At 30.7% G+C, this 26,149-nt stretch overlaps 1 protein-coding gene across 1 annotated transcript in view; it reads left to right on the top strand.

Moving 5' to 3' along the window:
- Positions 1 to 26,149, top strand: part of LOC103578665 (synaptotagmin-7) — a 926,763-nt gene that overhangs the window by 848,799 nt on the left and 51,815 nt on the right. The window contains exons 8-9 of the mRNA XM_053738534.1: positions 20,348 to 20,516; positions 20,590 to 20,802. Coding sequence (XP_053594509.1) covers positions 20,348 to 20,516; positions 20,590 to 20,802 — 382 coding nt within the window. The remainder of the gene's footprint in view (positions 1 to 20,347; positions 20,517 to 20,589; positions 20,803 to 26,149) is intronic.

Raw genomic sequence — 26,149 nt, 5'->3', positions numbered from 1 at the left:
ATTATGACGATAATGAAGATGTATTGGAGCCATTGATTAATTATTTTGAGCGTACTTGGATCGGAGTACTTTCACGCACAGGCAAGCGTCGTTTAAGGTCATTTTATCCGATAAAATTGTGGAATTACTTCGAAGCCGTTCGTAATGAGGTCATGAGAACAAACAACGCCTTCGAAGGATGGCATCATTCCTTTAATCGTAAAGTGAGAATTTCACATGCAATAATGCCTAAATATTTTTCGGTAATCGTTTGTGAACAAACAATCATTGAAACATTACTAACTCAATTGAACACTGGACTTAATCTTGCTGCAAAAAAAATGTGTTTATGTGAATATTGATAATCGATTAAAGAACATTGTAGATAATTATGATCCAACTTACAAATTGGAATATTTACATGATGTTGCATCAATTTTGTCAATGTGATATTGACAATAACGTCATGATGTACGGTAATGTTTGCTGATAATTGATAATTTTCTTGATACATATTCTATTGTTTTCATAAATATTCTGAGAATACTCGATAAATGTAAACTATTTGTTGATTATTTATTATAATTGTTATTATTCTGTCATTTTTGGGATAGTAATTGATTTAAATTTGACGCAGCTGATAATTATTATTTCAACATTGTATAAAATTAAAATTTATTAATTGTAATAAAATATGATACTATAATTTAACTGATAAATTATTTACTATTTGTTAACAAATACATATGCTTTGTGGTTGAACTGTCATGGGGTTGAATTGTCCACGGTTCAAATGTCTGCGGCTGAATTCTCATAAGATTAAATTGTCTATGGATGAACTGTCGCGGTTGAACTGTCCGCGGTTAAACTGTTACAGAACCCTAAAATGTGGCTGACATCATAGCAATTCTTCCTCTTCATGGTTTCTTTCGACCATCATATAATGTCATCTTACTTATTTTTTAGTTTAAATCATATACGCAACAAAAAAAAAAAAGAAAAAACGCAGTTTTTAATATTTTTCTCGGATATTTCAAATTTTATTGTTTCTGGCATGAGTCAAAACTTATATAGATCTTGATTTTGATCCCCGACATTGACTTTTGCCTCAGTACACTTATTTTATTAAACATAATCGGGAATTAAATTATAAAAACCGCTTTTTCATTCATGATTTGCTATTCTTAAATTTTTAAGCTTCAGCATAAAATGTAACTTGTTAGAGCTTGAAAAGATCATGAAAAAACAATTGCATGGAATAGCATTTTCGAGCTCGAGAGCTCAAAAATATATCCACACAAATGTTTTCGAGCTCCTTGAGCTCGATAACAGCCGGAAGTTTTGGGGTTGGCCCGCAGAGCCGACCAACGCCCAAATTTTTGTGAATGTTTTCCTCCAACCGTTTCCGGGTTATCGAATTTTAAAAAATGTAGAGATTCTTTTTTCAAACGCCTATAGCTTCACGAAAAGTGGTTTAAATAAAATTTTCAAAGAGACAAAAAATGTTCGTTTCTAGACATCTTTTCAGTAAAAAATATCAAAAAAATTTTTTGAACCCCTTTTCCATTGAAATTTTAACTATTAAGTATAAATTGTCGATTTACCAAAAACACGTACTGATCGAGTTTCCTGACAACTTTTCACCGCAAACTGTCACTCATTCAAAAACTTTTCCAGCTATACTCATATTGGAAAAAAGATCGGATCTATTTTTTTTCAATTTTTTCAATTTTATATTTTAGTTCTTTTTTAAGATAAATATCTAAAAAAAATATCATGCTCAAGAATTACTACCAGCAGTTATCTGACACTTAACTATCATCAAAATTTACAAATTTTATTTCCACAGAAAAATTATTAATAAATTTATTAATATAAGCTAATTAATTACACCAACACACAAAAAATAAAATTGACTGTACACCAGGCGCCAACTATCTACGGGCGTGTTTATCGACCTGCTGAATACGAATTTTAAGTCATTTTAGGCCGTCCAGCCTTCAATTTCGAGTAAATTGCAAAAAACCCCAAAAATAGCGAAAATTCAATGTTTTGGCAAGAAAAAAAATTTTGAGATCTAAGGCAAGCATGACTTTCATGTATTTTGATTTGTTAAATACTAATTTCGATCGTAATATAATCAGAAATCGTTTTAAATCTAAAAAAATTATAAAATATCATTGAAAGTTGCAAAAATCGAAGAAAATTTGGATTATCTTGGTATAAAAAATTCTGTGCACCTGGATTGACGAAGATTTTTATGAAATTTAATTTGCTTGATCTAATTCTGCAATAAATTTGGCCGATAGCCCCCTCAAACATCAATAAAATTGCAAAAAATCAATAAAATAGCAGAAAATTTCTGCTGAAAAAATGGAAAACAATCTTTTAAACACAATTAAATAAATTTCTTGTATTTTTATTCCTAAAATACAAGATTAAATCCGAAAATGCAAAAAAATGGTAAAATCTATGAAAATGACGTATAAACAGAATTAGAAGAATGATTTTCCCAACTTTTAAACTGTTCTCCGGGAGTATCGAACTCTTTTATTTTCAAATGATCTACGGAGTGGATTTCTCTTTCGTTTATTATTTTCTTTCGATATATCTCTTTAGAGTGTCCAGCAATAGTCTGTCATCATGTTGATATTCCAATTTCCTTGATACCTAGTCTCCATTTCACATATGTCTTGATGAAAACGTTCTCCCTGTACTTCCCTGTACTCCCCAAGATTCTCAGGAAAGTGGTGGATGTGAGAATCTAGGAAGTGTAATTTTAGATTTATTAAGCATCCTAAATTTTTGTAATTTGTCACTAATTCTTCGACTATTGTTCTGTAAGTTCCACTTTTATTATTTCCTAAAATGTTATGACACACAGTTTTGAAACTTGCCCAAGCTGCTCTCCCCGTATTATTCATTACACCTTTAAAATTTGCATCCTTAAATAGAGTTCTAATTTGGGGTCCATTAAAAATTCTATCTTTTAATTTGGCATCACTTATCGCCGGAAACTTTTCTCTCAAGTACTGAAAACAATCACCATCCTTGTCCAGAGCTTTGAAATATTGTTTTATGAGACTTAGTTTGATGTGAAGTGGTGGTAGCAGATAGTCTGAAGGCTGAATTAATGGTGTTCGTATACATTATGAGTACCGACATTTAATTGCACTCTCTTAGGCCTTTCTTTTTTCACATAGTGATTCTTTCTGTCTCTGCTATCTCACAAACATAGGCAACAAGGATATTTTGTGAATCCTGATTTTAGACTAAAAGAAGTGTTGCGATTTTGAGATCCCCGCAAATTTGACAGTGGTGTTCTGAATACTGTATCTTATCCAATACCATTTCCAAATTTTCATAGGTCACTTTAAGCTTTGTCAAATGGGCTATTGAAATTGGTGCTAACATGTTTCCAATGTCAAGCAAGACAGCTTTGATACTTCTAGTTGATGAATCTATAAAGAGTCTCCTCTCATCGTCTTTATAGATATTAGGTTCTAATTCATCAACCAAACAATTAACATTGGAACAATACACCACCGAGTTCTCATCGTCCTTTGTGAGAAATTTCCGGAACTCCTCTTCTCTATTCCGATAAAAGTAAGTCGTTACCTTTTTAGCTAACAAATTTTTATTTTTTAGTCTTGATGCCAGTAATTCAAATCCATCCTTAGATAAATTTAAATGCCGTATAAAGATCATTTAGTTCTTCTCGACTAAATGTTTCAGGGTCTTTCGTTTTCCCATCTACATGAAATCTACATCTTCGGGATTTTCATTTTCAGAAATTTCTTCTTCCTCTTCTTCCTCCATTGGCACTTTTTCTTTTTCTACTTCAATTTCTTCAAGAGCTTCAGTTCCATCAACAATAACTGTTTTCTGTGGCTTAACAGCTGCTGAAAAATTGGCGTACTGAATTTTACTTCTATTTCGGTTCTTCCCATTGTGTCAACATAATATTACATCGACTTCAAACAAAGTGTCGGACCCAGGCAGAATCCAAATTTGTGATTTGAATGCAAAAGCATTTTCCATAATTTCGTTTTAGTCTATCTGAAAGCGTTCTGCGGTTTTTTACAGACTTAAACTCCCCACAAGCGTAACAAAATAGATTAGAACTCTTATTGCATAGATGGGAATTGCTTCTTGTAATAGTATACTCTCCAGTAGCTAATTTTCCCACTACTAAAGAGCTGCAGTCACTGGATGTCAACGCCTGCGGGCCATTCTCACCCTGACCAGACGCCGATACTGGGTTTCCGAATCCCGGCCACGTAAAGTACTCATCACTTCTACCTGCCGTGACGGCACACACGCCGTTAACCCAGGGAGTCTGCCAGATGGTTCTGTTGCCCACCGTCACTTCGAGAAGCCGCTCTGGTTGCAACTACAAGTGATCATGCAATGAAATGGAGTCTGCACATCGAAAAAGCTGAAATGCCTACACAATGGCAAATTTTTACTAAATAAAGGAAAAGGTGGAAAAAGAGGTATTGACGTCGTAGATCATTTGAGAATGGAACAGAACAATACCCTCGGAAAACCATAAAAAATTCAATTTGTGTACATTATTGGATCTTAACCTTGTATTTTAGGAATAAATATCCAAGAAATTTATTTAATTGTGTTTAAAAGATTGTTTTCAATTTTTTCAGCAGAAATTTTCTGCTATTTTATCGATTTTTTGCAATTTTATGAATGTTTGAGGGGACTATCGGCCAAATTTATTGCAGAATTAGATCAAGCAGATTAAATTACACGAAAATCTTCGTCAATCCGGGTCCACAAAATTTTTTACACCAAGATAATCCCAATTTTTTTCGATTTTTGCAACTTTTGATGATATTTTGCAATTTTTTTAGATTTAAAACGACTACTGATTGAATTACGATTTAAATTAGTATTTCACAGGTCAAAATACATGAAAATTATGCTTGCCTTAGATCTCAAAATTTTTTCTCGCCAAAACATCGAATATTCGCAAGTTTTTGGGGTTTTTTTGCAATTTATTCAAAATAGAAGAATGGAAGGCCTAAACTAACTTGAAATTCGTATTCAGCGCGTCGATAAACATGCCGCTAAATAGGTGGTGCCTCTCGTACAGACAAATGTTTTTGTTTGCCGGTGTTACTAATTAACTAATATTAATTAATTTATTAATAATTTTTCTGTGGAAATAAAATTTGAAAATTTTGATGATAGCTGTCTAATAATTTTGATGATTCATTGCTGTCACTATGAACGTTAGAAAGTGGCAGTAGATAACTTGTATTTGGTGCACGTCTTTCTTTGATGAATTTTTTAAGACGCAGCGTGATGTTGAGTGCACAATCAAAATTACGATGAGGATTTGTATAGCGTTTGAGAGTATGAAGAAAACATATGCCACTTTCAGGTGGTAGTAGGTCTGATGAAGTTCCACCGATATCAGATTCGATATTAATAATTTCACGATTGAGTAAACTTGTGAGAAAGTGAGTAGAATAAAAACCAACTGTATAAATTTTATTTGATAGTTTCACTAGTTGCCTGATATTATTGTACACACACTCTCTTTCTGTATCACCATCAAACCACTCGATTCCATGTTGCATCAATGTAAGATTGTTGTTTGCAGATCGCCAGTTTTTAGTTAGATCGTTGTAATTTTCAGATGATTTTATAATCCAATGAGCAATAAACGAGGCTTCACGAATAGATCTCTCTGACTGACTGCCTGTGTACACACACGATACTTAAATACCTAACTGCAAGGGTCTGGAATTTTCCACAGTTTTCTGGAAGACAATTACGTGCAGTTTTGACTATACTTAACAGTTGATCGGTATTATTTTCAACAAGCTTGTCGGGTTTTGTTTCTAGTATAGAAAACCTGGTAGTGCAATAAGTATCCACCGGAGCATTTGCACGTTTTTTGGACTTTCAGGCCAAGGATTTACTGCATTAAACGTAGCACATCAGTTGTGCGTGCACAGCGGAGCTTACCAGCATGCCCGATTCCCTTATAGAAATCACGAACAGAAGCTTTTTATGCAAGAGCTTGTTGCACTGAACATTTTATAAAAGCAACACCTGCTTTATCACTGCCTTGTTTTTCAGATTGAATTTTTCGTAGTAAATCTTCATCTGATTGATGAGTTTTCCAGATCTTAAAATGAGGTTCAAAAACTACCTAATTAAGAAGTAAATGTATATTTTGATAGTAACACTCTAGAACGTCACTATGGATGGTGTTCATCACGACCGCATAAAAATTTTCGATAGGAATATTGTTAGTGAATATATGCTGCTCAAGAGTTTGAAGATATGTCCTAGCATCAAACAAAATCGACTGATCACGAGGTATAAATAAGATGTTCCAAGATTTTACCAGACAACTGATATCGTGTTAACATAATGAATTTGATACACTTGCATTAGAATGCCCTATTGGAACAGTCTACGTATTAAACATGGCTGGTGACTTTGCATGTGGATGTCTTTATATATCGCCAGTCGCATATGGCTGTGAATATGTTAACAGTGTTTTTATAAAACTTATACTTATACGAAGGTTAATAGATACGTATGTGCAACAGACGTAATTGAATTAATTTTAATTATAACAAGCTCTGACTTTTATTAAAGAACGAAGTCGCTTTACGAATAAATAAATGGAAATGAGAAACAGGGTAGGGATGGTAGATGAAACTGACTTGACTGAATTACTGATAAAATATGACTGACTTTACTGAATCAAATATTACAATGACTCTGCTGATTTAATTATAAAATATAACTAACTCTACTGATTTAATTAGACTCGACAAATTTAATTATAACGACTTGACTGAATTAATTTAATAGATTATATACAATAGATCATTAATAAAACGAACTCCCTTCAATTAACGAACTAGTTCTGTCATTAAAATCTGAGCTCTTCAAAAGAACCCTCTTTATTTAAATTAAAATGTTTTTTTTTTAAACATAACGTAATCAATAACGATAAACTAAAAAAAATGCATGAATAAGACTAATAAATCTTGAAATTATATGACATTAAGAAGAATCATAAAACTCAATGACTTTGATAGTCAATGGATATACGATCGTTAATCAACAAAAATATTAGAATAAGTTACTATGTACATAGCAAAATTTTTAAATTCAAAACTTAATCGATTACTTCTTAACAACGTCTCATAAGAATTCAAAGGCTTATATACTTTACAGGTGTTTTTAGCTGCATAACTCATGTTTCTTGCATCCAGTTCATTCCAATTCTAAGGAAGTATATCGAATTGATTGCGTATCAAACAATCATTAATATTGGCTATATATTGAGAAAAACCTGTTTTCTTGTTATTTAATACACATCATAATTTTTCTTCCACAGGTTCACACACCATAGGATTTTCTAATATTTTTTCTCTGACATTTGTTATAATTTTATATATGTTTCGCTAAGGAATATTTCTTCTTCCTAGCATCTAAACAAAGCCAACCGAACATGAATATTACACGTAAATTTCTATGAAATCCTGCTCATTATATAGTCGATGAAGATTTCTTCCTACATTACGCACCATAACAGCATCATCGTTAATCGGATTGATATCTTTTTTCACGGCATTATAAGTTTCATGATAGCCAGAGGCAGCCTTAAGCCATGTTCCCCAACGTGTAACAATAGGTAACGGTGGTAAATTAACGCAAGGTAGCATTTCTCAAAAAACATCAACTCAGGTTGGCGCTTTAGAAAAAAACTAATTCCGTATCAGAATGATATCATTGACATCGTTGTACAATTCTCCCACCTTCTCACTGTTCAATCCCTCCTAAGACACCAACAATGAGGACGACAAGTTTGATTATTATAGCCTAGGTGAAGTTTGCTAAATTGAAACTGGAGATCTTGACATACCTGGTGTTTGTACTTTTTCTAACCATCATGTTATACTTATTGGGTGCTGAGAGTTCAATGACATGAATGTCACGAGTGGTTTTATCGACGAGTACAATATCAGGTTTCTTATGATCAATCAACCGCGTTGTTGCGAATAGTACGTTCCGATATATATGGCAACGGTCATTTTCAACAACTTGCGGAATATCTCCTGGCAGATAAGGCAGCACTAATGTCCCATCGATACCCTACGTATTTCTAAGATGGCCCTAAAGTACTTGCAGTGCAGCATTATGGCGCTGAATGTATGCATTTTTTGCTAGTACAGAACATGCTGGCAAAAGGTGCATAAGCGTCTCTGGATGTTGCTTATACACCCTACACGATTTGTCGGGTAGCGGCATCTGGAGCATTTTAGCACGGTATTCGAGAGTGTTTATTACACCATCTTGGCAGGCAAAAATATAGCCTTCAGTGTCGGACATCAAGCCAGCTGACCTAAACAAGAAAAAGTCAGGTGGGTAGACAAGCCATGATCACGAACGCGTTCAAAGAACAGGCTATGCCTCGAGTTGTCAATGTGAGTACTGAGTAGTTTTTGCTGCTCAGTATTCCTGTTGACCCTCTTAAATTCCTCCTTAGAGAATTCAATAAGTGAGTTTACTCCTTTAGGAGTAATTATTATAATTATTATTCATGATTGTCATCATCAGCAGCAGCAAGCACAGATAAACCAAAATATAAAATTTCAATGGTTTTATGAGAGTTCTGAGATTGTACGGTTTGGAACCGTACACGGTTTGGGACCGTACGGTGTGAAACCGTGTACGGTAGGGTCACAATGAACACTTTGTTAATTCTGTGCCAAGGCATTAAGTACTTAATGGCAATTACAAAATATGTCACAGTTTTGAAAGATAGAAAAATAACATAATACATGAAGGTACATAATCTAGACGATATTTTGCCAAGTTACCCTCATATATATATATATATATATATATATATATATATATATATATATATATATGAATATTTATAAATTTTCCAACAAATGGTATTTCTTAAACCCTACTCAATCAATTATAATAGGTTTTGACAAAATTCCTTGAAAAATCGACTATGACAACAAATAGAATACGTAGATTTTAGGAAAATCTACCTAAAAACCAGCCGAAATGACCCAAGATTTGTTGACCATAAATAATTTTTTTTCAGGACATTATGTTTCGCAAATATCTTAACATACTACATATAATATACTTAAAAAATATATATGAACGAATAATAAATATATGAACGATAGTGTGGCCCTTAGCCGTGACGTTTTCAAATTTCTCTCCATCGAGAGGCTCAAATGCTTCCAAATCAATAAGAAAAAATTCCCAGAAGATGTGGAATCTTAATATTAACTCTAAGATAGCCTGCATTCCAACCAAAGTTTTTTATAAAAAGAACATGGAAAAAATTTCTGTCGTTCTTTAGAATTTTATAACTCGGAAGCAGCTAGTTCTAAAATGATGACACATATATATTTTCAAGAATATATTAAATATTATCAAGTATTTGTAAGAGATATCCACGTGTGCTATAAAATTGATGACATTGTTTTTGTAAGTGATTCTAATTCTGATCGATTCATATAAATACAATTTTTTTTCTTTACAGCTGTTATTAATACACATGATTCGTCAATTAAAAAACTAAAAGTTTCTCAATATTTAAAAATATCAAAGTAAGGTGATATTCTAGTATAAAGTCATGAATTTTGCCCGGTTTTTGAAGCGCTGTACAAAGGAAACAAATAATATTTTTACTATTAATTTTTTTATCATTTGTTCATTGATGATGTATTATTCCATAAAAAATTTAATCAAAGAAAAAAAAATAAAATTGACAAAGCTATGAACAGTAAAAGTGGGGGGGGGGTCCAAAAAAAAGGTGTCCTGGCGTGCATAATTCCAACCCTCCTGGTGATCTGGAAAATAAAAAACAAACGGATTCTTAATTATTATAGATGCCACTGTCGTATGATTCTTGAATAAGTTAAAAAAAAATTGTTTTAAAAAATGGCGACAGTTTAAAAAAAAAAATTCTTTTTTTTTTTCATAATTTTTTAACAATTTTGAATTTTTTAAAAATACTAAATGAGAAGTTATAATTTTGGGTAATGTCCACGAGATGAAGAGATGTATAAATAACATCCTCTCAATATTTGAAGTAAATCGGTCCATTAGAACTCCAGATATCCTTACCGCCAGCTCGAAAAAAGTAGTTTCGAGAAAAACGCGTTCAAAGTTTTGAGACAAATTTTCGACAATTTTACTTATAGAATGGTACAGAATAATTACATATTCTTAATCGGCGATTTCTGCTCTATATAAAAATCCTTTCTCTACTTCAAAATGCTCATTCTTCGATGTTCTCTGGTAAAGACGAGGGGTTCCACCCTCCTTTGACGCCTCTGAAGTCTGGGGTTTCAAGCACTCGATACGCGCTTCATCCCGTCTCGCTGCAAAAGAATTAGCTTTTTGGCCAATTGTGATTCCTATAACATCTAAGATTTTTAATACGGGTATAAAACGTTCATTAAAAATACCAACTGCAAAGAAAGTAGCAATTTCAATTGTCTTCGGCCCAGCGTGAATGTGCTCCGAAGCAAAAGTCCAAATTAATGAATTCAACGATTCGCTATTATTTTAGGTTTCAGAACCCAAACATCGTTCCAATAAAGAATCAGCTAATAAATTTTCATTAATTGGTTTTATTACTTTTCTATGTCCTTCAATTAAATATAGATTTAAAAGGAATTCTGTACAATAGAAAGGGATATTCATAAATAGGGACTCGGGAACACCTACCGTCTTTTTTTAACTTGTAGCGGTCAACCGGAACCGATGCCACGTCGCTAAAACGACTATAACTCATGAAATAATAGCAATTTTAAAAAATTCTTCTAATGGCATATTTTCGAATGTCTAAACTTTGGAAGTATGAAAAAAAAAAAATTTCGATTTTTTCAAAATTCGACGCTAGAATATTCCCTTAAGGGTAGCACGACTTGTAGCTCACGGGTAAACAGCATAATATTGCTCATAGTCTGAAAAAAAATGAACTATAAATTGCTGCTCTGGATTCTTACTTAGTGTTACGTCAAAATAACACATATTAAGAGTAGCGCTCCTGTTTAGCCTTCGCCTAGCGAAATAACTGGGACGGAGCTATAAGGATGGCTGTTTATTTAAAATTAAAAGAAAATAAAAATAAAAACGTTTTGTTGTCTAAGAGATTAATTATAATAATAAAAATTAAGTAAAATAAAGTTTAATTAATTAAGTAAAATAATAAAAGCAAAATTAAAACAACTTCCAAATTTATTTAAATCAAAATAATTATTTAAAAATTATTACAAACAAAATTTAGTTTACATTAGACAATTAAATGCAGTTTACAATTTTACACTTTTATAAAATGGTTTAACTCTCGATTTCACTTGTTATTTAATTTATGTAAAATCAATCAATTATTATTTAAATATTTATTCAATTAAATTGTTACCTTGATTTATTTGATGATTATTATTGTTATCAATAATTATTTATTTGATTTTTTTTGTATTTGTTATTCTTCCTTCTTAACTCTTATTAATTGATGAAATTTTATCAATATTGAATTTTATTTATTGAATGAATTATATTTAAATAATTCGACTTGAACTTGATAATTGATGGAATATTTATCGAATTTATTTTTTTTTATTAAATTGAATTATTACTTTTAATAATTCAATAATTATTTAAAAATATTCTGAATTATATTTTTATAATTCAGTTTATAAATATTTAAATCATATTACAATGATTTAATAAAATTAAGGACCTTGCCTTTAAATAATTAAAAATTCGTCAATGACGAATGAGCTTACTTAGGAAACTGAAATCTTTTTCGATTTCCAGAAGAGCTGTTACCGGGTAGTAACATCCCTTCCAATAATTATTTAATTATACCAATTATTTTATTGGCTATAATTAAATCAATATTTTTTTTATAATGATTTATGTATATATTTTTTTCGTGACTTCCAATGCAGTTAGCAACAACGCATAAAGCATTGGAGTCGAATTCACAAATCAATACTTATTGATTCTTATTGTTTTTTCTTTATTGCAATAAATTCATTTTATTATTTTAACATTTTATAATTTATTTCATTTTAATTATTATTTATTTGTTTATGAATAATTATTATTTTTTATAAATATTTTATTATTTCATTTCATATTTGTTTATTTTTATTATTAATTATTTTTCATACAAAAATTTTTATCAATATTTTTATTATTTTTAAATTTTATTTTATACTTTTTATAATAATATTTTTTTCATATTTCATAATTTCATTTTATTTTCGATTATTAATCATCATTATTTATTTATTTATGTATTTTCATCAATTCATTTCATATTTCATATTTATAAAAATTAAATTATTTCATTGTTTCTTTTCATTATTTCATTTTTCATATTTATTTATTTTTAATTCTAATATTTATTTTATTCAACAATAACTTAATTATTAATAAATTTTATTATTTATTAATAACTGACAAACGTAAAAATTTGAATTATATTCAAATTTAAAACAACATTTTTTTTATTATTAAACTTTTTCCAATAATAATCTTACAAAAATAATTTGAATTTAAATTCAAATTTAAAAATCATCAGCCGTATAGTGGCTGGAAGTTGCTTGCTAATTAATTAATTTATGCATAGCCAGATGGCATAGCATGTATGATAATTGATTGACAGCAGGAATAAGACGTCGTGACGTCACACTAAGTATACCATTGTAATCTTCAATCAGTTCAACCACACGCTTCGCTAAGTCATTAACAACTTTCAAACTCCTCACCAATTGTAAACCCTTCTTGAAATCTTCATTTCTACACCATTCAAATTGATGTTGGGTTAACGTAACTGTACTTATTTCAAACCGTTTGAAACACTGGAGTGACCTCGATGATATGAATTAGACTATATTCAAGTTAAGTATGTCGCTGAAATTTTTTTATTTCTTTCAGATGGTGATTATTGTGACACTGAGGTTTTGATTTTAAAGACGTGAGAGTTGAGGCTCTCCATCTTCGTCACATGTTTTAATTTTACAGCCTAGCTTTGTCTCCAGGCCAATGACCAGATGGGGGTGTCACGCGCAGCAGGAAACCATAAGTGAGTCCCCTGCGCAATTAAAAGTGGGGTCAGCTGAGGGCTTGACCGCCCCAAAGATTTATTCGAGAGACACTTGAGTTCCTGACGCAACAATCAGTGCCTCGCACAAGACATCCGCCTTCTAAATTTCACTGACTGCAAAATTGATTATTTATAGAAGAAAAATTCTTAAAGTGAATTCTAAATAAGTTAACCTAATTATTAAATAAGTTCGCGCTGGTGATGGGGTGAACGTTAATCGTACTGGTGGTAATTCTCCCCAAGAGTTGCTAAGGTCCAGTCAATTTCTAAAATGGGGCGTCGTCCATTGACGGTATGTTAATTTTATCATCACTGAAGTAAATCGCTGGTTTTCTCTTTCTCTCTCCAAGTGCGTTTATTTCTAATATCATTATCACCGTGAACTGGGGATCTCAAACTTTTACCCGCAAATTTTGTTAATTTAGAATTTCAATTTATTAATTATTCAGAGGAATTCGTACTTATTTTGGAGATACTTGGTTAAATAAAATTATGTATATAACGTAATTTATTCTCTCTATTTTATTTCAATCAACCCCGTAGAATTAGGTTTTATTTCCAGCCGCGTGTCTGGTCAACGGCAGAGCGATCCTGTGTACCTGAGTGCATGCCAGCAATCATAAATTTATATTTTCAACTAAAAAAAAATTATTAATAAGAAGTTAGTCTTAATTAAATAAAATCTAACTATAAGATAAAATAAATTAAATTAAAATTTTCAACTTTATCAGTAACGAGTACGGTGGCTGGTTGACACGGATCAGTTGAGGTCACCCGTTATATTATATTGAAATTTTCTGACAAAGTTTCGAAAAATTGAAATACTTCGATTTTTTGCTACGTCGCCCTTAGCTTAAAACGAAGTCGAGACTCGTCGATCTTTACTAGAGTTGAACTGACTTTTGAAGGACAGTTTTCAATCCGAGATTCTTAATCTGCAATTCAAATATTGTTAGTATGCTTATATATTAGACCAGTTCAAAAAAATCGATTATTTTTTTTTTTTTTTTTTTTTCAAAACTCGCAGTGAAATATCTTCCTAGTCTTGAAAAAAGAAGCCTGTGGAAACTGGAGTTCTTAATATTAATTTTGAAAAGTCGCTCATCGTAAATTTCTATTTTACGTTTGAATAACATGATAAAAAAAATTTTTTTACTTTGGAATTATACAGCTCATTTTGGAATCAAAATGTCAGGGTAAAAGATACATATTTTTTAAGGAAATTAAACGCTTTAAATAAATTGTCACTTATGTTTTTTGTCTAAGTATCCTCCTTTAAAAGTTGTTTGAGTTTGAAGTTCAGCATGTAATTAATTTAACCTCTTTTTCTTAATTTTCCTTAAATATTTCATAACTATTATTAAAAATAAACAAAATTTGTCTTAAAATATTAAATTATCAAATTTAACGTCGTTGACAAAGTAGATCTTTATTGTTCTACTATGAGGAATAAATGACTTTTAAATTTACGAAATCTGAAATAAATTCTCTCTTTGAAGCTTGAACATTTTTTCTTCTGGAGTTTTATCTAAATATAGGGAAACCTAAAGAGGAAACCAAAAAAGTAAGTTGATAATGCGGCACATCTCTATTTCACCGGTAGAAAAGTGCACTTCATTTCCTACAAACCACAGTTGGTCGTTTTTCCGAAAAATTATGTACATACAACTCAAATTTTTTTTTAGCTTCAAAGAGAGAATTAATTTCAGAATTTTCAAATTGGAAAGTCATTTATTCCTCATAGTATAACAATAAAAATCTACTTTGTCAACGACGTTAAACTTGATAATTTAATATTTTAAGACAATTATTTTTATTTTTTCAATAATAATTATGAAATACTTAAGAAAAATTAAGAAAAAAGGGTTAAATTAATTACATGTTGAACTTTAAACTCGAATAACTTTTAAAGGAGTAGAATTAGAGAAAAAACATAAGAGACAATTTATTTAGAGCGTCAAATTTCCATCATAAATATGTATCTCTTACCCCAACATGTTAATTTTAAAATGAATTGGAAAATTCCAAAGTTGAAAATTTTTTTTTTCCATGTTATTTAAACGTAAAATAGAAACTTACAATGAGTGACCTTTCAAAATTGATATTAAGAGCTCCCGTCTTCACAGGCTTCTGTTTTCATGACTAGTAAAATATTTCACTGCGGGTTTTGAAAATAAAAACAGTCGATTTTTTTTAAACCGGTCTATTATATATATATATATATATATATATGTACCAGTAATACATGGAAAAAATGAACTATAGAAATTGAGAACGACAAGTAAAATAATGATAAAGTTACCAGTAAATACTATCATTCTAAATAGTAATATTTTCATTTATGATTTGTAATGGGACCACTTATTTTATCAACTGATGTGGTCGTCATAAAATAAGGGACCACACATGTGTAAAACTTAAGGTGGCTCACGTACCTGTCCAACTATGCTCAGTACTCTCAGGACGAGGATAACCTCGCACTGGACCTCGCAGTATAAAATTAATTAAGAGAGAAAAATCTTGTGATTAGCTTATACTTATGAGGAGGAAAGAAGTGTATGGATTGATTAATAGTATAAATTTTAATTATTAAAAACTATGGCACTTACTGCAGCGAAACCACTTTACAATAAAATGCTGAAACATGAACAATAACCAAGATGAATGATGATACCGACTCGACAATTCAGTTATAAGTGACTCGACGTATTTCTATTACGAGAATCAAAACTGACTCTACTGACTCGTCGTTTAATTAAAATAAATTTATCATGAATTGTTCTAATTTTTCACCAACAAAATTACGACACTAACTTCAATTCTCATTCAACCTCCTTCAACTCCAACACGCCAAACCTCCTCTCCGACGGTCCTTCCCGCGATCCAATATCCTCCAACTATTCTCCAAATTCCTCAGCAATCCAAGTTCGAGGTCCAATCCCCAATAAGAAGACTCCAATAACTCCAATTTATTAATTAACAAAATAAGCTTCCACAGCATGGGATTATGAGCTTTTGGCTACAATAATGGTAAACGTAGAAACAAGTAGATAGTAGTAATTCGCAATGGTAATGATTGTAGTGTTCGGGAAGAACGTCAGTTCACGTCCAGTGCCAATAGCCAAGAGAGCGATAGCTCGTCGTCCCTGGCTCTCAAACCTCTCTGTCGCATGTCTACCAACTTCTAAAAAAAACCCAACTTCGTCGAAACTCGACGGTAGTGACTGTAATGATAAGTAGGTGTTTCTTATAACGGCCGTTGTTGTAGGAGATGGCCGCTTTCACTTTTGGTGTGTATAAATTTTAAATTTAAATTAACTTATTATAAACTTGCATTTCAATACAGATTAAAACGTGAATAATTTCTGGATATGTATGAAAATTTAACGCCTTTTTAAGAAAAATTACTATTTGAACTTTAAAAATCTTAACTGATACTCAGATAATTGACGTCTAGTATGATAAAATTTATTATTTGAAATGTTAAAATTCCCCATATTGACACCTGGGTTCCGGGTTATAATTTCGAACACTAATTTTTGAAGTTTATTTTTTTCAACTAAAATCTCGGATTGACAAACTAGCTTTGAGTAAGTGTGGTTATATCTATAGACCAAGTTATTGATATTACATTTGAAGTCTGGTTAATGTTTGTGTAGACTCATATGCTAAAACACAAAAATATACATACATAATAAAATGTATAACAAGACGAGTTATAATCATCGGGCGTACGGGTACGTTTGAAACGTCAAAAGTAATGAAAGAAATACTTTTAAAATAAAGAATAGCTGTGAAATTTGCAGATTATCTTGTTCACAATAAAATGCAACTGACCAAATTGGATTATAATGAGAAATGCATAAGTTATGAGGAATGAAAACGATTTTTTCAACATTTTTTTACTCCATTAAAATTTTCAAGGCTATCAAATTATTGGAAGAAATGGTCAAATCATAAAGTTTAAGGTCATAAATTAAAGATTATTAGACAAGCTTTCCGATACTCTTTATGGAAATTTTCTATGAATATTAATTTTAAACTTATCGAAACCTTAACAGTGATTAAAAACTGATTTTTACGAAAAACCGTGAAAATTTCAAACAGCCGCAACTTCAAAACTATATGACCGATTCAGCAAATCTTCAAACTTGACCAAGAAAATCATCTATAGAATAAGTGTTAAAAAATTTCATTAAGATCCGATAAGAACTGTGGATGCTATCGTAATGAGGAGATCGGTAATAATCATAGGGCGTAGAGGTAAATTTAAAACATCTTAAGTAATAATAGAAATACTTCTAAAATAATTGCAGCTGAGACAGCCGTTCAGCACGCATGTGGCTCGGGCGATCACCAGAGTTAAGTAGCATCGAGCATAATTACTACTTGGCTGGCCGACCGCTTAGCCGCACGTCGGGCTTGAATGAAGGTCTCTGACCGTTAAGCACGGGATGAAGATCCAGTGATCAGTAAAATGAGAATTTTAACGACCATTGGAGCTTCACTCAAATCGAAAAAATGTACTGGCTAGGTTTTTTCTGTTATTTTCCTACCAAGCTCTAGGAGCTCAAAAATAGAGGGAAGTTTTGGAGGTGGCTCGTAGAGTCAACTGATAGACCGATTTTTTTTATTAATTTAGAAGCATCTGAGCCTCTGGGAACAAAGAAATTCGAAAACATCCCGGCTAAGGGCCACCCTAATGAACACATACGCTTGGAATAGTACTGTTTTCTTTTTCACGGGTTATATTTGTGCGTAATTATAAAATATATAATTTCATACACTTGCAATAGTTCGTTTACAAAGAAAATTATACCAATACTTTTTAAAATATTTGGGTTAAAATAAAGAGTATAAGTTAAAACATAATAAAAAATAAAGGAATTTCCCAAAAACTGCAATGTAATATGTTGTCGCGCAATTATCTTATCGAGGATACTTTGTCTGAGGATATACTATCTTAGGGATATTTTGTCTGGGGATATTTTATTTATTTATTTCTTTATTAATTATGGAGCAGTCACTTCCTGTGATACATACGTATATAAATTACAAATTATCTCTTAACCTGTGTAAAAGTAAAATTACACAAGAATTATAAACATACGAACACTCTTCCATACCAACTCTAATGTAATTACAAAAATTTATTAATTTAAATATTAACGAGCAATAATAAGTGTCAATAAGTAAATAGCGCGAGCTCATAGCCGTTCACGTTCCTCAATCTCTAATAAGTAAATATATACTTTGTTTTTAAATTCATCTAATATTTCTGAAGATGTAATTTTAAAGGGTAATGAATTATGAAAATTACATCCCGTTGTGTACGCGAATGGCACTTGTACTGTATTAGTCCGATCATAATTACGACGCGATGCAATGTTATGTCTTAATATACGCTGTTCACTGAAAACACTTGGTTTCACTAAACAAAGTGTTTTGTAAAATTCGCATGAAATTAGCTGGAGTCTTCGGTTTTTAGGCACAAGCCAACCCAGATGACGTTGATGATCGGATATATGTCTGTACCTTCCAACACGCATGACAAATCGCACACAATAATTTAATAATACTAACAATGATCTTTCATTATCATATGTTAAATTAGTGAGCACGCAATTACAAAAATCGAAAGTCGGCAATACAAGTCCAAACACAAGTTTACATTTAAGTGCAATACTCAAATTAGAATCACTCATACGTAATCTACACAATGCAAACGCCACCCGTTCCTTAATATTAGCGATGTGCGAATTCCAATTTAGCGTACTATCGAGTATTACACCTAGATATTTATATGTATTGACAAACTCTATTATTGAATTATCAAGATATAAACGCAACAAGGAGCCATTGCTATTTTCATTAATTATGTGTATCCTACATACATTCATTGTGCTACCGAATACCATTGATTTAGGTTTAGACATATTGAATTTAAGTTTGTCTATATTACACCATTCTGAAATACTTTTAATTTCACTATTTATACATCCAATCGTTTCATTTATATCATTGATTTTACAGGAATGGTATATTACTAAATCATCTGCATATAAGAGATACGATGAATGCCGCAGACAGTTAGGTAGGTCATTTATAAATAATGAGAAAAGTAGAGGACCAAGAACGCTGCCCTGAGTAACACCAGAATCTAGGTTTATCCATTCTAAATTCGTGTTATTAGTTAAAACCGACTGCAATTGACCTTTTCGGTACGAATAATACCATCGAATAGTTTTTAATGAAAACCCTAATTTATAAAGCTTGCGTAAAAGTAAAAGGTGGTTTACTGTGTCGAAGGCTTTAGTGAAATCAAAAAATACCGCGATGATAACTTCACCTACATCGATCTCCATTCGAATGTCATCTGTGAACCTCAACACAGCTGTCTGAGTCCCCCTATCTTTCCTAAATTAAGTTTGCCTAATATTAATAATAAAAAAGTTATTATTAATGAGATATTTAGTTGTATGTATATGAACGATTCTTTCAAGTGTCTTAGATAGTGCACATAGCAAAGCAATAGGACTATACTCTGATGGTGATGACGGATGGCGTACTTTTGGTAACTGTTTAACCAACGAAAATTTCCATAATGATGGGAATACACTATTAACTACCGATTTATTCACAGAATGACTATAAATGGTAATAAGGAATTTAACAAAACTTTAAACACTTGAATTTGGAAACCATCAAGCCCACACGCCCTCGTTGAGACACGTTTAATTGAATTTTCAACATTAATGTTATCAGTCTCAATCAAATCAAACATTGCTTCGGAATCACCATGATAATCACTAAAGTCACATTCATTAAAAGTAGATAACGGATTTCCCGAGGAAACAGAAGCAAAATATTTATTTTGTCCGACATATTTTGTCCGCGGATCAAAATGCCTGATACTAAAAGAATGACAGTTCAAATTCTCCTTTTTTTTTCACTGTAGAAAACAAATTTGCTTCTCTTATATTCAAAAAAAAAAGCTGCACAATTGAATTATATGATAAACTAAGAATTAATATCTCATCGTTTAACATAGATTTGAATAATCTAATTTATTGTTAATCTTGTCTATAATCCATAGAAAACCGAATGACATCGACATAAGTAAAAGACAGTAGCTAAAGTTGACTGTTTATTGCATAAACATGTCAGTACTGTTAATATGTGCCAAGGCAGCTTATCAATAGTTGTGTTTATCATTTTTAGGTAGATTTTTCAGACAAACCATCATTCTGGAAAGCTTTAAAACCTCCTGCCAAAGACAAATGTGGGGAACTTCTTTGTTCTCTTTGCTATCATCCTAGTAACTCTGTATTAACACTGACTTTACTCAAGGCGAGAAATCTGAAAGCAAAAGATATAAACGGCAAATCAGGTGAGTGACTATTTTTCCATAGGGTAATGATCTTATTGTTCACTCATACACTGTTAGGTATATATTGTTCCAGATCCGTATGTAAAAGTATGGCTACAATTCGGAGATAAAAGAATCGAAAAGCGAAAAACACCTATTTTTAAATGTACTCTTAATCCCGTTTTCAACGAAGCATTTTCGTTCAACGTACCTTGGGAAAAAATTAGAGAATGCTCGTTAGATGTGATGGTAATGGATTTTGATAATATTGGCCGAAACGAACTCATCGGGCGCATACAACTTGCAGGTATTTGTCTTGGTTTTCAAGTATCTTTTATTTCTCCTTTTAATTTCTGTAATCTTTGGAATTATATAACATCGTTCAAGAAAATTATCAACCCCTGCTTAAATCATAAGTAATATCATGAGACTTGACGATAAGTTGAAAATAACATAATAGATTTGAGTGTGCCAGCTCCTTAGACTGAGTGAGTGCCCGAGAGTATCTATCCACTGTAAATAAAACGAGTTAATTATGAAAATTCCGAAACATTTTGCAAAAAGACGTAGTCGTGGAAGAGTGCAATGCAGACTAAGGCGTTACAAAACTTAGAGCCGAGAAGTTGAAAGCAACAGCAGCAATCAATCAAATCCAATATTACAAATAGAATCATATATCAGAAAATTCCAGAAAACAAATTAGTAATTGTTCGATAACTTTGAAATGACGCTATCAACATTTTTTTGAGCAAGAAAATATGTATATGTTAGGGTGGTCTTTATGAAGGTTACTTTTGAATTTTAATCGTTATACCGACTCAAACATTTGTAAATATTAAAAAGAAAATTCTGTTAAATTTGTAGCTCTTAATTTTAACATTAACCCGGCTCCTATTTTCATCACTGTGAATCACAGACTTTATATTTGATTCATTTATTGTTAATTGTTATATAATAAGTAAATAATGACTCACAAATTTTATGTGTTGTTATAGTATGTTTATTAGAATACATTAGAAGATATAATTTTTAAAGAATAATTTCAACTATTCATGAGACAATGTTTAGTTGTTTTAAAGCGGTAATAAAATTTGTTTCATGATCAATGATACACGGAAAAAAATTCACGGATGTTTTACAATTTAACTATCGTAATTTTCATTATGTAGTATCGTAAAGCTGAACAATTAGTTTTAAGTCATAATTTTTACAACAGACTATCGTAATAGACTATCGTTTAATTTCATGATTTATACTCCTACAAGAAAGAAAAAATTAGATACTATAGAGTAAATGATACAAGTTGTGTCAATATAAGTTACAAAACAATTATCGTAAAATGAATAAGTCGGTAATGTAGAATTTCTTTAAATATAAAAGTATAATTGGAAGTTACCGGAGTAAAATTTATTTTTTTAAAGAAGTAGAACTTATAATTAGAAAAAAAAATTTTCACTTTGTATTGTTTCTATTTTTTTTTTTTTCTAACACTTCAATTGAGAAGGAAAATACAATGTCGAAATAAAAATAAAACATGTTGAAGTAGTAATAATAAAGAAATTATTTATTTTTTCTCAAATATATTTTTTTGGGCCATTCCATGCCAAATCGATAAATTTTTTACCCGACCCATTTTCGATTTTGCTCAATGTTCTCTATCTTCTTCTACTCCCTGAAAGACATTTTGAGGAATTATTGAAGATTTTTTATTTAACCGAAAGAATGTTACGATTTTTTGGAAAAACCCGCTTTTTCGTAAATCGCTAGAACTTTTTAAAGAATTGACCAATTGGGATCACACTAAATAGAAAATTTATGTTTTTTAATGCAGTTTAAAACAAAAAAACGGAAAAAATTGCAGAAACCCAGATCTATGGAATATTTCATTTTTTTTTTCAAATAACCATCATTTTCTCGAAGTTCGACCTCTTTTATTTTTTTTTTTTTTTTACTCAGAAAAACTTCAACTATTTTTGCGAAAATCTACGCTAGTTTCAAGATGTGCCGACAATCGCTTCTAATTATTTATTTTTTTTTTTTTTTAATTAAAAAAAAAGTTTTTCAAATTTGGCTTATTTAAGGTGACTTTATTATGAAATTTTATTGGCTTCCTCATGACACTTTAGAAGTTGAAAAATAAAATTTTATTCGAAAAAAGATGGGCATCAAGTAAGAAGAAATAAAAAAAAATAAATTTAATTTTGAATATTCGAATCAAAGAAAAGGCATATGTTTAATATAAAATAAATAAGTGGCTAACACAGCCGTTTGGCACGCGCATAGCTCCGGTGATCACCGAAGTTATGTAGGATCGAGCATGATCACTACTCACCTGAGTGACTGTTAAGCCACGCGTTGGGTTCAAACGAAGTTTTCTGATCGTTAGGCGTTGGATAAAGGTCAAATGATTGTTAAAATGGGAATTTTATCGATCCCTGGAGCTGCACCCAAACCAAAACTGTACCGGCTAAGTTTTCTTTGTGGTTTTTCTAGAAACTACAACTCCATTGTACAAAAATAGGTAATAGAGCATCACCATAATGATGCAGTACAGTATAAGCATAAGTAGGGCCACAGCTGCACAATAAAGACAGATGGAGAAGTAAAGCAGTTTGTGATATTTTAGCAAAAAGTGTAAAAAGCCAAAGAGGCTATACACTGCAACAATTAATCAATTTAAAATATAAAATATATTGACTTGAACATATAAAAGAATCTGTCTATCGATTGACCCTTCGGGCCAGCCCGACTACTTCCCGCAGTTTTCGAGCTCATGGAGCTCGAAAATACTATTGTATGCCATTGTTTTCGAAAAAAGAAGATTTTTACAATTTTTTCTTCAACGATATCTCTCAAAAGAATTGACCGATTAAGATAGTTAAGGTAGCAATCGACGCATTTTATTGAGTTCTAGAGCTATTAAGATTTTGGAATTGATCGATCGAGCCATCTCTAAAAAATTTGAAAAAAAAAGTTTTTTTTTGTTTTTCTTCCATATCTTGGAGTCTCTTTGATCGCTTAATTTGAAATTTTCAAAAAAGTTGACGGCCAACAAGCTCTTTTGATTGCCACTTCAAACATTTTAATCGGTCAATTCATTCAAAAGATATAAGGAGTTTACATCCACACACACACACACACTCGGGCATCATTCTGAAAAAGTTCAGAATATCGTCCTAGGACCTCAAATCGTCAACATCTGTTGAAAACTCGATATTCGAAAATCGGGGTGAAACCAATAACTTCCTGAATTTTTGAAAATCATAATTTTCTTAGCGGGAAGTTAAAAAAAATTATTTTTTTTATTTAAAGATATTAGGTTAGAAATATAAATTCATTTTATAGTGAAGATCGTCCTTCTCTTTATTCGTTATTTTTAAAAAAAAAAAAAAGACAATTTTTCGGACGATATCTACATCAAATTTTTGAATAAAATTTTATTTTCCAACTTATAAAGTTTCACGAGGAAGCCAATAAAATTTCACAATAAAGTCATATGAAATAGGCCAAATTCGTAAAAACTTTTTTTTTTTAATTAAAAGAAAAAACTTAGAAGCGATTGTCGGCGAATCTTGAAACTAGCGCAGATTTCCGCAGAATTAGTTGCAGTTTAATTTTTAGTGAAAAAAAAAAAAAAATAAAAGTAGCCTTCGAGAAAATGATGGTTACTTTGAAAAAACCGAAATATTTCAAAGATCCGGGCTTCTGAATTTTTTTTTTTTTTTTTTTTTACACTACATTAAAAAACAAAAATTTTCTATATGGTGTGATCCCAATCGGTCAATTTTTTGAAAAGTTCTAGCAATTAAAAAAAAAAATTAGGTTTTTTCAAAAAATCGTAACATTTTTGGGGTTGAGTAAATAATCTGAAATAATTCGTGAAAATGTCCTATAGGGGGGAGAAGAAGATAGAAATCATTGAGCAAAATTGAAGAGGGTCGATTTTGCATGTGTTACGTCCAGATCGTACGTAATTATTCAATTTTTTAGTGAGTATTTGGTCCAAACCGAAGCCTATAGACCGGTAAGTCCCGAGGTTTTTTTCTATAGTTTTAGTTATTAAAATACAATTATAATTTAATTATTTAAATATAAAAATTTGAGCCCCGACTATTTCTGTAAGTCTCTTTCAAAATTTAATTATTCAAGTACAAAAATATTCAATACTATATCTTAAAGATTCTTACAATATTTTATCTGAACATATTTTATTTAAAAATATTTATTAACATACCTGGTTTGCTGTAGTTTCGTTGCAACAATATTCAAACAAAAATAATAATGATACAAAATACTTGAAACTTTTAAATATAAATGGTCACTGACTCAACATTAAAATATAATTGGTCGTTCTACGTGGAGGAAACCCGGCCACTGAACTTAAGTTAATATTTTACGATCCTCACACTGGGATATCCTAGTCAAAAGAGAGAGTTCACACTACCAATTTTTTTGTTCTATTTTATTTTCTATTTTATGAATTATTATTTGTCATTTATTTAATATTATTATTTATTTATCAGGTCTGGCTACTTTCCTAGAACCTTCAATTATTGAGTATTATTTATCAGATGTTATTCATGAATATTATTTTTGAAATATTATCTATTATTAATCTAATTTTATTGATTGTTTATCAGGTCTGTCTACTTGCCTAGAAACTTTAATTATTAATTATTATTTATTATTTATCAGGCCTGGCTTCTTGCGTAAAACCTTTAGTTATTTATTATTAACTATTATTTATAAAATGTTATTTACCAGGTCTGGTATACCCACCTAGAACCTTCAATTATTGTTTATTAAATATTATTAGTTAATTTTTTGTTAAGATATTTGTCACGATATTTAAATATCGCGGCAGTCTCACATCAGGTCGGTGAGCAACAGATGGCAGCACACGCTGCTCAAACGTCTCTCCATACATTAATATTATGATTATTTTTTGTACATGTATCATTTTATTTTAATTATTACTGTATTTTTATTAACTTGAAATTCTTATGCATAAATTGTATGGTAATCAGGAAAATCCACTGATTAATACCCGTATATAATTGAATTTTTAGGATGCTGGGAAAATAATCATGCATTCCATTTATATGCTTGTATTTATCTTGGTTGGTCGGCGCATGCGAGATTATTTTATTTCATGTTTGAAAACTCACATGCGAGTGATACAATAATTTAGAAATATTAAATTATTAGTTGCGATTATTATTATTTAATCATATTTATATTTTTATTTTTCACGTGCGAGTGGAATTATTATTTACTAATATTTATATTTTTTTTGAATATCATGGACGAGTGATATTATTATTGACATGCGATAAACTATTTTGTAGCTAATATATTTATTGTTTATTCAGTATTATTGTTTTCGTAATTTGTTTACGCCTACCATGTTATTTTGTAAGTGAGCTATTATTATTTTATTTTGATATTGTTATTTTGGATATGCGATAAAAATGAGTATTAAATTTATAATTTAAAATATATTCGAATCAAATGGTCATCAACCCGGTATTAATTTAAATTTTATTTATTTACATTACTGCTATCTTTTTCTTGCTTTCCTCTTCCGAAATCTGAAATTGCTATGCTGTATTTCAATTTATTTTCATTTTCATTTTTCCGTTGCATTTTATTTT

The sequence above is a fragment of the Microplitis demolitor genome, chromosome 4, assembly GCF_026212275.2.
Source record: "Microplitis demolitor isolate Queensland-Clemson2020A chromosome 4, iyMicDemo2.1a, whole genome shotgun sequence".
In the NCBI taxonomy this organism is placed as follows: Eukaryota; Metazoa; Arthropoda; class Insecta; order Hymenoptera; family Braconidae; genus Microplitis; species Microplitis demolitor.
The sequence above is the reverse complement of the archived record's forward strand: the minus strand, read 5'-3'. Positions and strand labels throughout refer to the sequence as shown.